We start from the raw sequence: 14904 nt of genomic DNA, 5'->3' as shown, positions 1-14904 counted from the left end.
TTGAAAGGTCAACTGCAATGTGTAATGAAACACTTGCAAGCTGCCTAGATTGCTGAGACCGCAAAAATTTTTAGACAAGTAGAGGAAGGGTTTCATATATAATTGTTTCAGCCCAACACAAGGTCTGATCGGTTTCCATGTATAATCATCAACCGATCCTCCTCCACCTGTTATATTATTTTTAGCTCCGTGCAAGCTGGCAAGAACTGGTAACAGGGTATCGTGTATACCGTAAACACAATACGTCATGCAATTCTGATTATGTTGTTTACGCAATCGTTTGTCCGTGCCCAGGGTTATATATTGGCAGGACAACCCGCAAGATCAGAGTGAGGTTGAATGAACACAAATCAAAATTGAATACATCTACTTTATCTGCTCCAATTGTTGCACATTGTGAAGAGCATGGACACTCGTATAGTACTTTGAGATGGACTGTTATAGATCATATACCTATCAAGCCGCGAGGAGGGAATCGGGAAGAATTGCTGAATAAAAGCGAAGCGTTTTGGATCTTTACTTTGAACACGCAAGCTCCTCAGGGAATGAATGAAGCTCTTGATTGGGGCTCTTTAGTTTGAATGAATACGTGATGATGTCACAGCGATGTGGGTTGTGATTGGTAGCGAAACCATCTGTGCCTCTAGCTTAAAAAGCCTGGATCGTTAGCGAGAAGTTTGTAGAGAGCAAGAGCGCTTCATGGCGTCTGAAAAAAATCTTTTTTGATACTTCATTTTCAGCTATCGTTATACCGACTGCTTCAGAAGAACACATCCCCTGAAGAAAGGTTCCGCTGCGGACCAGAAACGTAGCTACGTCGGGTGGATTTAACATCATCAGATAAGTCGGGATTTTGAAAGCTATGTTTAATTAAATGACATTTGAATTCTACATACATAGCGTAAAAAAATTGTTTTTATGGAATAATGGGATTAAAAAACGTGTTGCAGTTTTCACTAGGGTTGCACGGAGCTAAAAATAATATAACAGGTGGAGGAGGATCGGTTGATGATTATACATGGAAACCGATCAGACCTTGTGTTGGGCTGAAACAATTAGATATGAAACCCTTCCTCTACTTGTCTAAAAATTTTTGCGGTCTCAGCAATCTAGGCAGCTTGCAAGTGTTTCATTACACATTGCAGTTGACCTTTCAAAAACATTTTTCAGTGGTTATTTAAACAAAGACTTGGTTGCGAGCAGAGAACTGTTATTAATAATTCAATAATTTGTAAAATTTAAAATTCACTGGGGTGTTAAACACAATATCCAAGCATCCGAGCTGCAAAGAGGATGGGGCAAAGAAGAAGCTTTATGGGCTGTCCTAAAAAAGGATAATGGGGCATCCATTTTTATTGGAGTGGTTTACAGACCTCCAAATTAAATAGAAGTACTAGAGAGAGATCTGGTTGAAGACATCCAAAAGATGGGGAAGAAGGGAGAAGTGGCGATTGTGGAGATTTTAATCTGCCGGATGTAGACTGGAGAATCCCTTCTGCGGAATCTAACAGCAGTAGAGAGATAGTGGATGCCCTGCAAGGGTCTTTGTTCAAACAAATGGTAATGGAGCCTATGAGGGAGGGAGCTATACTCAATTTAGTGCTCACCAATGGAGATAATGTCTCTAATGTCCGGGTGGGCGCCCACCTCAGCACCAGCGATCATCAAACGGTATGGTTTCATATCACTAATAGAACATGGAGAAGTCGCACGAAGACCCAGGTTTTGTGTTTCAAAAACATGGACTTTGTTGAAATGGGAAAGTACCTGGAGGAAGAACTAGAAGGCTGGGAGAAAACGAGAGATTTGGAACAACAGTGGGCCAAACTAAAAGGAGCAATTACCAAAGCGACTAATATATAAGCTAGAAAAAATAAAGAAAAGCAAGAAACCTATCTGGTTCACAAAAGAGGTGGCTGATAAAATAAAAGATAAAAGAACAGCGTTTAAGAACTATAAAGGATCCCAAAGGGAGGATCACAAGGAAGAATATCTGGTGAAACTGAGGGAGAAGAAGAAAGTAATAAGTCAAGCGGAAGAAAGGATTGCCAAAGAGGTAAAAAGCAAGGTGACAAAACATTTTTCAGATACATCAGTGAAAAGAGAAAAGAAAGTGGTATACTGAAATTGAAAGGTGAAAAGGATCAATGGGTGGAGACAGATGAAGAAATGGCAGAAATATTAAACAAATAATTCAGTTCGATGTTCACTAAAGAAGACCCTGGAGAAGGACTCTCGCTAGTTAACAAGAAACTGGAGGGGAGTGGAATGGATGAAACTCTGTTTATGGAAGAGAATGTATGGGAAGAGCTAGGAAAAATGAAAGTGGACAAAGCCATGGGGCCTGATGAGGTTCATCCCAGGATAATGAGGGAACTGAGAGATGTGCTGGCAGCTCCGCTGCGTGACCTGTTCAATAGATCCCTAGAAACGGGAGTGGTGCCAAGTGATTGGAGAAGAGCGACGGTGGTCCCGCTTCACAAGAGTGGGAGCAGAGAGGAGGCTGGAAACTTGGTGGTGGGAAAAGTATTGGAGTCACTGCTGAAGGAAAGAATAGTGAACTATCTACAAGCAGCAGAATTGATGGACCAGAGGCAGTATGGTTTCACCAAGGGAAGGTCCTGTAAGACGAATCTGATCAACTTTTTTGATTGGGTGACTAAGGAATTGGATCGAGGAAGAGCGCTCGATGTCATCTTCTTGGATTTTAGCAAAGCTTTTGAAACGGTCCCGCGCAGAAGGCTTGTGAATAAAACGAGAAGCTTGGGAGTGACTGCCAAGGTGGTGGCCTGGATAGCAAACTGGTTGAAGGACAGAAGACAATGTGTGATGGTAAATGGAACTTACTCTAAAGAGAGAGTGGTGATGAGCGGAGTGCCACAAGGGTCGGTGTTGGGACCAGTCCTGTTCAATATCTTTGTGAGCGACATTGCAGACAGGCTAGAAGGTAAGGTTTGTCCATTTGCGGATGATACTAAGATCTGCAACAGAGTGGACACGCCGGAAGGAGTGGAGAGAATGAGATGGGATTTAAGGAAGCAGGAAGAGTGGTCGAAGATATAGCAGCTGAGATTCAATGCCAAGAAGTGCAGAGTCATGTATATGGGGTGTGGAAATCCGAAAGAAATGTATTCGATGGGGGGTGAAGGGCTGAAGTGCACGGAGCAGGAGAGAGACCTTGGGGTGATAGTGTCTAACGATCTGAAGTCGGCAAAACAATGTGACAAGGCGATAGCTAAAGCCAGAAGAATGCTGGGCTGCATAGAAAGAGGAATATTGATTAAGAAAAGGGAAGTGATTATCCCCTTGTACAGGTCCTTGGTGAGGCCTCACCTGGAGTACTGTGCTCAGTCCTGGAGACCGTATCTCCAAAGGGACAGAGACAGGATGGAGGCGGACCAGAGAAGGGCGACCAAAAAAGTGGATAGTCTTCATCAAATGACTTATGAGGAGAGATTGAAGAATCTAAATATGTATATCCTGGAGGAAAGGAGGAGCAGGGGTGATATGATACAGACGTTCAGATACTTGAAAAACAGTAAAATAAATACAACACAGGTTGTCACATTTAGACTGGAAGTAAGAAGGATTAAATGTAGCTCTTATCATTAATATTACTGTTCATAACTCGATGATTCCTCTCACTCTCTCTCTTAAACAGGGTTATATGCATTTTTAAACAACCATGTTTTAGCTCACATTCAAATCTCTTCATATCAGTTAGCGTATGCAGCGTCTCAGGAATGAGTTCCATAATTTAGGACCAGCTATGGAAAACACAGTCTCAATGTGCACTCCGTAATGTTGGAACAACCAAAAGACCTTTTATTTTGAGATCTTAATACTCGTTGCGGAGTATTTAGATGTAATGCTGCACCAATCAAGCTAGCATCATTTGAATGAATAATTTTAAATATTAAAGTAAGAACTTTATCATAAATTCTAAACTGCACTGGTAACCAGTGCAGTGAAATCAAAGTAGGTGTTATATGGTCAGATGTTCTAAACCCTAGTAAGAGTCTGGCTGAGGCATTTTGTAATAATTGTAAAGGTTTCAGTGTACAGGCAGGACGACCAAGTAATAAAGAATTACAGTCATCTGAGTTTTTAGAAAAAATAAGTCTGCAATTTTGACCCAATGTCACTGGGTCCAGTCCCATAGCCCCTTAATCTAGCTCTTCGTAGGAACTGATTTGTCATTTCACTGCCTGGGTGGGTTATACACGTACCCATGAGAACACCACAATTCTTGGTGGTCTTGGAGAAGAATTGGCCTAGCCCATGCTCAGAGAAATACTGAAAAATGACTGGGAAAACCGGACTTCACCCAATTCTTGTCAGTCTTTTTTTTAAAGACAGAACCGTAAGCTAATATTTTGTACAGTGTTTAAAAATAAGGGACTAGGAGACCCAGATTTGATTCCTGAGCCTGGCTTCTGCTGTTCAGGCTGGCCAGAGCTGGGAATGCTGTGGAACAAAATTAAGTAAAGCATGCTCAAACATGTAACTCTTTTGCTTTTTTACTGGAATCTTTTTTTTTTTGTTTGTTTGTTTGTTTTATTTGTATGTCACGGTTCGGGGTATACTCTGCATTCTGTATTCATGCCAATGAAATATGATTATAGACCAGCAGCAGTGTATACACGAAAGGCCTAGAAGCATTAAGTTGAAGTTTATTTTCCCAGGAAGGGTCCCACTATTGTGGGGAGTGTCAGCATGATAGTAGGGCCCCTCCCTCAAAAAATATTGCAGATCTAAGGTGCATTCATTTTATCTCGTGGCCAAACACCGCAGGACAAAAGAATGCAGCGAGTGACCCTTTAACATGATGGCGGCCCCAGCCTCAAGTTACCACCGTTGCCTTAAAGGGCTTGCTGCTGAAAAATAGTCTGCCAAAAAAAATAGATTGACAAATACACACAGATGCACACATGCTCCCTTGCACATTCCTACTCTCTTCTCTTATGCAGCCTCTAAATATATATAAAAAAAAAAAAAAAAAAAAAGTACTTTCATTGGTGGTCAGGAGGTATCAAGGCAGGGTTAATTAACTTCACAGATTTGTAGCCCGCTCAATCTGATGTACTTGGCTGTTCACAAATTTTACATACATAATAAAAAAAAAAAAATATTAGGAAAACAAAAAATAATAAAAACACAATAAATAAAATAAAATGAAAAATTAATGAATTACCAATACATTTTGTTGATTATAGATCAGAATAAGCTGATTTATTTTGCAGTCTTAATTCATCATTTCCCCCTTTCTCCCATAAGAACATAAGAAATTGCCATACTGGGTCAGACCAAGGGTCCATCAAGCCCAGCATCCGAGGCCAAATCAGACCACAAGAACCTGGCAATTACCCAAACAGTAAGAAGATCCCATGCTAGTGATACAATTAATAGCAGTGGCTATTCCCTAAGTAAACTTGATTAATAGCATTCCCATTCCTAGAACATGCATGTTTCTCCTCCAGTTGTGCTGAAGAGCACAGTGCAAGAAATTCCTCGTGCTTGGTGATCATATGGAGACGAACCAGTGAAAGCTGCTGGGATGGCTGCATCAAGTTTTTTGGTTGCTGTGAAGTTTCTGTCACCATGCCTCCTGGAGTTTGGTCATGTGCCCATCTAGTGATGAAAGTTGGTGGCCAAACTGTTTTTGTAGTTATTTGGTCACCTAGCCACACTGTCTTGGGTAAAAGTGTCCCATGACGAATAGCACTTTTCCTGGAGTCTAAGATCTTATGAACATAAGAAATGTCACGTGGTGTTAGGATGCTGGGCTCGATGGACCTTTGGTCTATCTCCAACAGAGGTCAATCCAGGTCACAAGAACCTGGTAAAATCCAAGTGAATAGGTACAAACCTTTTTGTTCATAACCAGGGATGAGAAGTGACTTTCCCAGTTCTACATAGTTAATAGCGATTTATGGACTTTTCTTCCAGGAACTTGTTTAGACTCTTTTTGAACCCAGTTATGCTAACTGCTTTCACCATATCCTCTGAAGATAATCTCCACAGTCCAAATGTGTACTGAGTGCAAAAATACTTTCTCTGGTGGGTTTTACATGTGCCATCTATTTAGGTTTGTGGAGTGTTTCATAGTTCTAGTACTATTGGGGTGAATAACCATTCCCTATTTACTTATTCTGCCTCGCTCATGATTTTATAGACCATCTCCTCTCCACTGTCTCTTCTCCAGGCTGAAGAGCCCTAACCCATTTGGCCTTTCTTCATAGGAAATCCGTTCCATCTTCTTTATCTTTTTGGTTGCCTTCCTCTGATTTCTTTTCTAGTTCCACTAAATCTTTTTTTGAGATGGGGCGACCAGAACTGTACACATATTCAAGGTGCAGTTGCACTATGAATTGATAGAAGCATCATAAGAGCATGAGAAGTTGCCTTACCGAGGGCACATCAAGCCCAGCATTCTGTTTCCAACAGTGGCCAATCCAGGTTACAAGTATCTGGCATGTACCAAACATTAAACAGATCCCATGCTACTACTATGAGTAATAAGTAGTGGCTATTCCCTAAATCAGCTTGACTAATGGCAGTTTTATCTTCCATTTTATTTTCCTAATAATCCCCAGTATTGTTTGCTTTTTTGACTGCCGCCACATTTCCACAATGTGCCTAAAGCTGCCACCTCAGAGGGCTGGAGACCTGAAATTTTCCTCATGTTTTGATATTGCACAACGATGAAGCCACACTACTGGACAGATCAGCTTTTTAATTTGGCTCAGCTGTGTATAAGTTTGGATGCTGGTTGGATATTGAGAATCCGTTCCAAGTAAAATAATGAGCTTGTATGTTACTCCTGGAACTGGGTTTATGACAGACTCAAAGCAGACAGGCCTTGAGGAGGTCATTCTTCAAGTAACATACATAGAAATGACGGCAAAAGAAGACCATCAGGCTCATCCAGCCTGCCCAGCAGGTCTCACACTTATTTTCCCATACCTTTCTGTTACCCCGACCGCTGAGTTCAGGGCCCTTATTGGTAACTTTTTGATTCCAATTTCCTTCCACCCCTGCCATTGATGCAGAGAGCAGTGTTGGAGCTGCCTCAAAGTAAAGTATAAGACTTAATGTTTGAGGGTAGTAACCTTCGTAACGAGAAGTTAACCTGATGTTTGTATACTCATACTGCTCAGATCAATGCCTTGTTAGATGTTGTCTGGATGTAAATCCTCTTTTCCTCATTCCCCTCCTACTGCTGAAGCAGAGCGCCACGCTGGATATGCATTCAAGGTAAAGTATCAGGCTTGATTGGTTTAGGGTAATAACTGCCTCAACAAGCAAGCTACTCCCACATTTATTTGTTTAACCAGACTGTGCAATTTAGTCTGTGTTGGTTGTTGTCTGATTATAAAACCTCTTTTTTCCTTCAATCCCCCTGCCGTTGAAGCAGTGAGCTGTGCTGGATATGCATTCCAAGTGAAGTATCAGGTTTTATTGGTTTGGGGTAGTAACCACCGCAACAAGCAAGCTACTCCAACGCTTATTTGTTTACCCAGACTGTGCAGCCTTGTTGGTTGTTGCCTGAATGCAAATCCTCTTTTCCTCATTTCCTCTTGCTGTTGAAGCATAGAGCAATGTTGGAGTCGCATTAACTGTGTGAATGTTTATTGAATAAGGGTATTAATCACCAGGTTGTAGCCGTCATTCCTGCAAGCCACCCCATGCCTCTTCTCTTCATTCTCATCCTCTAGGCTTTTTGATCCTCTAGGCTTTATGGATCCACAGTGTTTATCCCATACCCCTTTGAAATCCTTCACAGTTTTGGTCTTCACCACTTCCTCCGGAAGGGCGTTCTAGGCATCCACCACTCTCTCCGTGAAGAAATACTTCCTGACATTTGTTCTGAGTCTTCCTCCCTGGAGTTCTAAATCGTGACCCCTGGTTCTGCTGGTTTTTTTCCCCAACGGAAAAGGTTTGTCTTTGGATCATTAAAACCTTTCATGATCCAAATGACTTATGGAACTCATTCCTGAGACGCTGCATACGCTAACTGATATGAAGAGATTTAAATGTGAGCTAAAACATGGTTGTTTAAAAATGCATATAACCCTGTTTAAGAGAGAGAGTGAGAGGAATCATCGAGTTATGAACAGTAATATTAATGATAAGAGCTACATTTAATCCTTACTTCCAGTCTAAATGTGACAACCTGTGTTGTATTTATTTTACTGTTTTTATTAGTTTATTCTATTTTATAAATATTTTTCCTTTTATTTTCAATATTATGTATGTTATTTTGTAAACTCTTGTGATCTTGACATGATACGACAGTATATAAAATGACTAAATAAATAAATGAAATGAGCCTAAACGGTTTCCAATCATTGCTGATTTTATAAATACCAAGTAGCCTTCCATAACAAATAGGAAGACATTTGACCTCTATCTCTGAAATCCTCCATTGACGGCTACGGGGATTAATAATAAACTGTATCGGCCTGTTAGATTGTAAACCCTCTGGGGATAGGGAAATACCTACAGTACCTGAATGTAATCCACTTTGAAGCACTGAAAAAAGTGCAAAAAGCAGAATATAAATCTAAATAAATAAATCTATCACAAGTGGAAACGCCACCTTCGACCTCAAAAAAAAAAAAAAAAGAAAAGACTTCCATCTCATGCCACTTTTTATCACTTTGTTATGCTGCCTTACAGCACCGAGACGCCTCAGCATGGGCTGCTATCTGTCGTGAGCGAGCGAGCAATCGATCACAGCCACTACATTCACAGTCCTGGTAGGAGCAGCTTTCCAGAAGTGAGATATCAATTAAAAAGAGATCGGAAAAGGAGGATTCTGAGGAGTTACACCTGAGCAAAGATGGCGACAGGTGTCTGCGGCCCTGTGAGAGCTGTCAGCAGTGACATGGCCTTCCCCAGCAGCGGCTTTCACTGCCCGAGACACCAAGGGGCACCTTTCTCACACTCCTTTAGAGGCATCATGGAGATTTACAAATAAGACATATAGACAAGCAAATAGTAACAGCAATCTGATAAAGTCCTTGAAAAAGGCATAAAAAAAAAAACAACTTACTTTTTTTTAGCCTTTAATTCTAACCCTGTGATCTCAGGACAATGAACAGAACTCTCTCAAAGCAACTGCAAAGTGCTCCTTGCCTAAAGTCCTTAAATGGTGCTGGTGGCCTGTGTTTTGGTTTTCATATTTTTTTTTATGTCATGCAATGTAAATTTTTTTAAAATAAATAATGTAAACAACAATTCAGTCATACATAAATCATTAAAAGGTAATTCGGTGTACCTCTGACAAACCTAATACACCCCCCAAATTAATGAAACACCAAGCAGTTCCAGCCCAGCATTAGCCAAGAACAACTCATACTCATCAAAATTAATCAAATGCAGCTGAAAACTGCCAGAACACCTATATTATATATATATATATATATATATATATATATATATTCCTAAACTTTAAATAACAGGTCTCACTGCCAGCCTTCCAGGGTCTCCGATTCCACATGCTGGGTGCACTGCAACGAATGGGGCAGATTTTAAAAGCCCTGTGCGCATAAACCCAGCCGGATTTACGCGCGCAAGTCCCGGGGCTTTGCTCGGGGAGGGGGGTGTCGGGGGCGGCGCGGCATTCCAGGGCGTTCCGGGAGGGGAGCCGTGGGTGTGGTGCCGACCCGGGGGCGTGGAAGAGGCCTCCGAACCAGCCCCCGGGCTGGGGAATGGTGCACCGGCAGCCCTCAGGCAGGCATAACTTTCTTAACAAAGATAGGGGGGGGGGATTTAGTTAGGGCTGGGGGGTGGGTTAGGTAGGGGAAGGGAGGGGAAGCCGGAAAAAAGCTCCCTCCGAGGCCGCTCCGATTTCGGAACGGCCTCGGAGGGAACGGAGGCAGGCTGCTTGGCGCGCGCAGGTTGCACAACTGTGCACCCCCCTGCGTGCGTCGACCCTGGATTTTATAACATGTGCGCGTTATAAAATCGGGCGTAGATTTGTTCGCACTGGGTTGCGCGAACAAATCTACGCCCGCGCATAACTTTAAAAATCTACCCCAATGTGCACTAAGGTTCAGCACACAGTTTGTGCTCACATCTTATTACACCAGGGCCTAATTTTGCTATTCAAAATCAGTTTTCCAAAGAAATCAGTAGTACCCCTCTCCCTCTGCATTTTTCTTTACTCGTACAAAAAACACAAAACAAAACCCCAAAACATTAATTCCTGAAGCAGTAAGCTAATGGGATGCTAGAAGGTAATCAGTGACAGGCTGCCTAAAGCGAAAGCAATTAGTCGCAGGCAGAGAAACATAATGCCAGCTGGACCAGAAACACAGTTGTGTATAGTATTTTAAAAGGTGCTCTTCAAGTTAATGCTACACTAACAACCATTTTAATCCTCCAGCAAATTCAGCATTGTGCTAGTCACAAAGTTTAAAACTTATCAATTCATATTCAGAAACCCCCCCCTTTATGGGGCCGATGTAACAAGGCATGCTAATGTTAGCGTAGCTGTTTATGCGTCCATTTTTCTGGCGTAGGTAGGTAACAGGGGTTTTAACCCCTAAAAAATGCACCCTAAAACAGAAGTCAAAACCAGCACTAAGATTAGCACGGGAGCATATAAATCCCATCTAAAACAAGGCATTAGCTATTCCGCAGCAATGCAGGGACGCGAGTTAAAAGGAAGATAGCGTAAAGCACATTTTATTAATACTGGAAATTTACCTTCTGCGGCAGAGCAGGAGTAAAACTTAACTCACATTTCTGGTGACCATATTATACTATTGCTGGGCCCAGTGTGGTCGTGTCTACCTGCTTTTACCAAATTGGACCCAGCAATAGAATAACTTTGGCCACCAGAAATGTGAGTTTAAACTCCTGAGTCCAGGGTGGAGTAATGTCCAGTGCTCTCAGGGAGGGCACCTACACAGGCAGTGTGCATCCACCTTTGGTGTAGAGTTTACCTGTAGATGCCCTCCCCAGGGAACTTACACATAAGCTCTCTTGGGAAGGCACCTTCAGCTGAATAGTATGCATGTGGTGTTGTGCATTCAGACTTTGACATACTGTTCAGCTATAGGTGCCTTCCCCAGAGAGCTTACACTGGAAATGTAAAGCCTCCTGGGTTTGAGGTGGCATATTACATGCGGCACAACAGATAACATTTGCCACCAGAAATGTGAGTTACATTTCCAATGTAAGCTCTCTGAGGCAGGCACCAATCACAGATTTTCTTTGTTTTCTTAAACAGCTGGACTGTACACGTACATGTAGTGCTAACATTTTTACTATTCAGTTGTTGGTGTGCACCCAGACAGCCTACACTTTTGTTCATCTAGCTGTAGGTGAGTTTCCCAGAGAGCTTATTATTTTATTTCATTTTCCATTCCTTGTCAAAATGGCCTTGAACGAGAGAATATGCCCACAAGTTGGGAAGCAGAGTACCAATCTCATGTGCAATGCCATTTTTGCAAGCATGGTAAGTAAAATCAAAGCATAAGCTCTCTGGGGTGGGTACCTTCAGCTGAACAAGTATGCCTTCCGGTGCTATGTATCCAACTTTGACATCCTGTTCAGCTTTAGGTATCCCACCTTTGTTAAGCTAGCTAAGGTTTCCTACCCCAGAGAGAGTTTATGCTTTGATTTTACTTGCCATTCGCTGCCAAAAGGGCCTTGGATGTAAGAATTTGCTCTTTGGGAGTGGGCACTTACAGCTAGCTAAATGTTTTGTTCAGCTCTAGGTATAAGCCCTTGTAAGCTTATGCCTTTGGTCCGAGGTGGAGAAAATACATTTTTGGCGGCCAAAACTATTCAATTACTGCGCCCAGTCTGGTAGAAAGACACTACCATATGGGCACAGCAATAATATATCACGGCCACTAGAAATGCGATTTCACTTTTACTCTAATTCAGGCAAAGAAATTAACCTGAAAAGCCACTTGAGTGCATTAAACCAGGAGTATGGAGGTAAACACATGAAGTTGGAAGGAGTGTGACCAAAATGGACTTGCAGGTTGGGATGCCCAGTGTCAATCTCACATGCAAGGCCATTTTGCCAAGTAAATTCAAACAGGCAACAGCCATTTGAGATGCATAGCACCAAAGTGCGTACTGTTCAGCTGTAGGTGCCTTCCCTACAGGCCGATGGAGCGCACTGTTAACCCACGATTGGACGCACGTTTTCGACGCACTATAAACCCCCCTACCCCCCACCGAACCTAGTAGCGCCCGCAACATGCAAATGCATGTTGATGGCCCTATTAGGTATTCCTGCGCGATACAGTAAGTAAAATGTGCAGCCAAGCTGCACATTTTACCTTAAGAAATTAGCACCTACCCAAAGGCTGGCGTTAATTTCTGCCGGCGCCGGGGAAGTGCACAGAAAAGCAGTAAAAACTGCTTTTCTGTGCACTCTCCGATTTAATATCATATCATGGAGATATTAAGTCGGAGGCCCCAAAAGTTAAAAAAAAAGCAAAACAAAATTTAAAATGGACCCGCGGCTCGAAAACCAGACGCTCAATTTTGCTGGCGTCCGGTTTCCAAACCCTTGGCTGTCAGCGGGTTTGAGAACCGACGCCGGCAAAATTGAGCATTGGCTGTCAAACTCGCTGACAGCCGCTGCTCCTGTCCAAAAAGAGGCGCTAGGGACACGCTAGTGTCCCCAGCGCCTCTTTTTGCCGCGGACCCTAATTTAAATAAATTTACTGTATCATGCGCACAGGAGTATGTCCTGTGCGCTCGCCCGCTCTCCCGCGATTTTTACTGTATCGGCCCGCTAGAGAGCTTACCCTTTGATTTCACTTGGCATGCCTTGCCCAAATGGTCTTGCATGTGAGATTGTGCCCAAGTCAACTAACATGTGCTTTAAGTAAGATCCGCACTAAAATTTAATTCCAATTTTAACATGGATTTTATTTCATCAGTCCCTATATTAGATAATTGTGGTTAAAGGGGTTTGTTTTTTAAATATTTATCCGACTTAGCTACTCCCACCATTATGAACTGGAACATCCTAATCCAGCAGGCAGCAACCTTATATGTACAAAACATAACTATAGCACGAATAGCTAGAGTGGAAAGGACTAAACGATGTGGCTACGGGAAAACGGCCGTTTATATACTGAAATAGGAAATACAAATTAAAAAGGAATAAGATCATAAAAGAAAACAATCGAGTAAAAAAAGAGAAGTTATTTTAACAATTCTAGGTAATACCGATGTTTTTAAAGCACTGTACGCATGTCATTTTTCTACAACGATTTTTTTTTTTTTGCGCTAATGCTTTCCTCTGTTAATCTTGTTGCTAGATCGGCTTAATTTTGTCTAAAACTATTTTTCCTCTCATTGTTTTACAATTTAACTGGCGCATGCTCTTCCTCCTTTTTATATCGCCAAAGTAAGGCCGATGTTTTAATGCTGTAGCCATACCCTGAATGTATTAAGAGCTGGGATCGTTCTATTATGAGCATCAAGAAACTGCGCTTATTCGTCAGAGATCACGCAGGGCTGAAAGAGTCTGGAAAGCCTGGGTAAATCAGACGAAAACCTCCAGGAAACAGCGAGGACTCGGTCAGTAGGATACGATGCCCCCGGGGCTGCCTTCAGCTCTTCTCCTATCCATCCAACAGTCAGACTCCAGCGGCCTACCCAGAGCAAAGCCAAGCCCTGCCGCAAAGCGACCCCCCGGCGCGCACACGGCCATGGCGCTGTCAAGAACGAAAAGAACAGTTTTACACAACCAACCCACTAACCTCAAACACCACTTCTTCGTCAAACTCCGCAGTCATTGCTCTCCGCCATGCCACTCTGCTCAGCACTGTGGGAAATGGAGTCTTTCAGGGTCCGGAAACCAAACCAGCAGGAAACCGAACTTCAGTACCCAGTAAACTACAACTCCCATGCATCGCCGCGGCGCCTTCTTCACCCGAGCGTGCTAGACGCGTAGGCGAACTTCTAAAGCTGCGCATGTACATTTACACATGCTTCGCCCTCCTTTTATGTGTTTGTGAAGTCATAAAGGCCCGGTGGCTGGCCCGCGTTCCCTCTTTGGCCGCCAGGTAGCTTTGGGGCAAGCAGGAAAATCTGCGTAAAGCCCACGGCATTGCGGGGGGCTCCCCGGGCAGCCTGCGCTCTGCTCGTAACCCTCTTTGCCAGGACCACAGTAGATTTGCCCGGCATCGTTTTGCTGGAGGAGGACGAGCTGCATCATGACAGTCATGAGCGCTGGGAAGGGACTGGGGGCGAAGGTGATAAGGAACGTTTAGTGCAGTTTCCTGCAGGCAAGGGGCTTTCTCCAAACAACTTGTAGCCAATTCATTGCAAAATGCAAGAAGTAGAAAGGAATCTATTCTGTTTCATAAAGCAACATTTGGATGATGCGGGGATACTTACGTAGTAAAACAATCTTTGGAACCGGCCCGTTTTTAGGTATAGGCAGCTGTCCAGGGGCGTCAAATAGCCAGGCCTAAGAGGAGCCTTCGCCCACTTACTTTAGGGCCATGTGCCCCTGCCACTTCAAAGAATCACCTCTGTGGCACCATGGCCGAACATCCCTCCCCAGCTTTGTCATCGGTGTGAAATCCCCGCTGTTCGAGCTCCTACGGGGGTAACTCTGACCTCACCGTACGGTACTGCCTCTGGGCGCCAACATCTTAAATCCGGCCCTGCTTTGGAGAACAGAGAGATTTTGGAGCATCTTCATTTAGGTATAAGTTGGCGTACTTGGTAGTTCTTCTTTGGAGACCTGCAGAAGCAAGATGTAAAAAATGTTCAAAGAGCTAAATCTTGCCATTTAGTGAACCCCTTCAGCACTAAGCCGTGGAATACAATGGTTTGTGTTGGAATGCATCTTTTAAAAAACAGATGGTTTGTGTTGTATTCCACGGTACGCGTTTCAAGTACTGTTACTCG

General features: G+C 43.0%; 1 protein-coding gene across 4 annotated transcripts in view; it reads right to left on the bottom strand.

The window, feature by feature from the left end:
• Positions 1 to 13910, bottom strand: part of NR2C1 (nuclear receptor subfamily 2 group C member 1) — a 110090-nt gene extending 96180 nt beyond the window's left edge. For 2 of the 4 annotated variants that reach the window (XM_029601602.1, XM_029601604.1), the window contains exon 1: positions 13423 to 13672. Coding sequence is in view for 1 of the 4 variants with exons in the window: in XM_029601600.1 (XP_029457460.1) it covers positions 13746 to 13781 (36 nt within the window). In the remaining 3 variants the exon portion in view is untranslated. Of the gene's footprint in view, positions 1 to 13422; positions 13673 to 13745 lie in introns of those variants that run through there. The other 2 variants (XM_029601600.1, XM_029601603.1) reach the window with 2 other exon arrangements.
• Between the last annotated feature and the right edge of the window lie 994 nt (positions 13911 to 14904).

This window comes from Rhinatrema bivittatum, chromosome 4 (assembly GCF_901001135.1).
Source record: "Rhinatrema bivittatum chromosome 4, aRhiBiv1.1, whole genome shotgun sequence".
NCBI lineage: Eukaryota > Metazoa > Chordata > Amphibia > Gymnophiona > Rhinatrematidae > Rhinatrema > Rhinatrema bivittatum.
The sequence above is the reverse complement of the archived record's forward strand: the minus strand, read 5'-3'. Positions and strand labels throughout refer to the sequence as shown.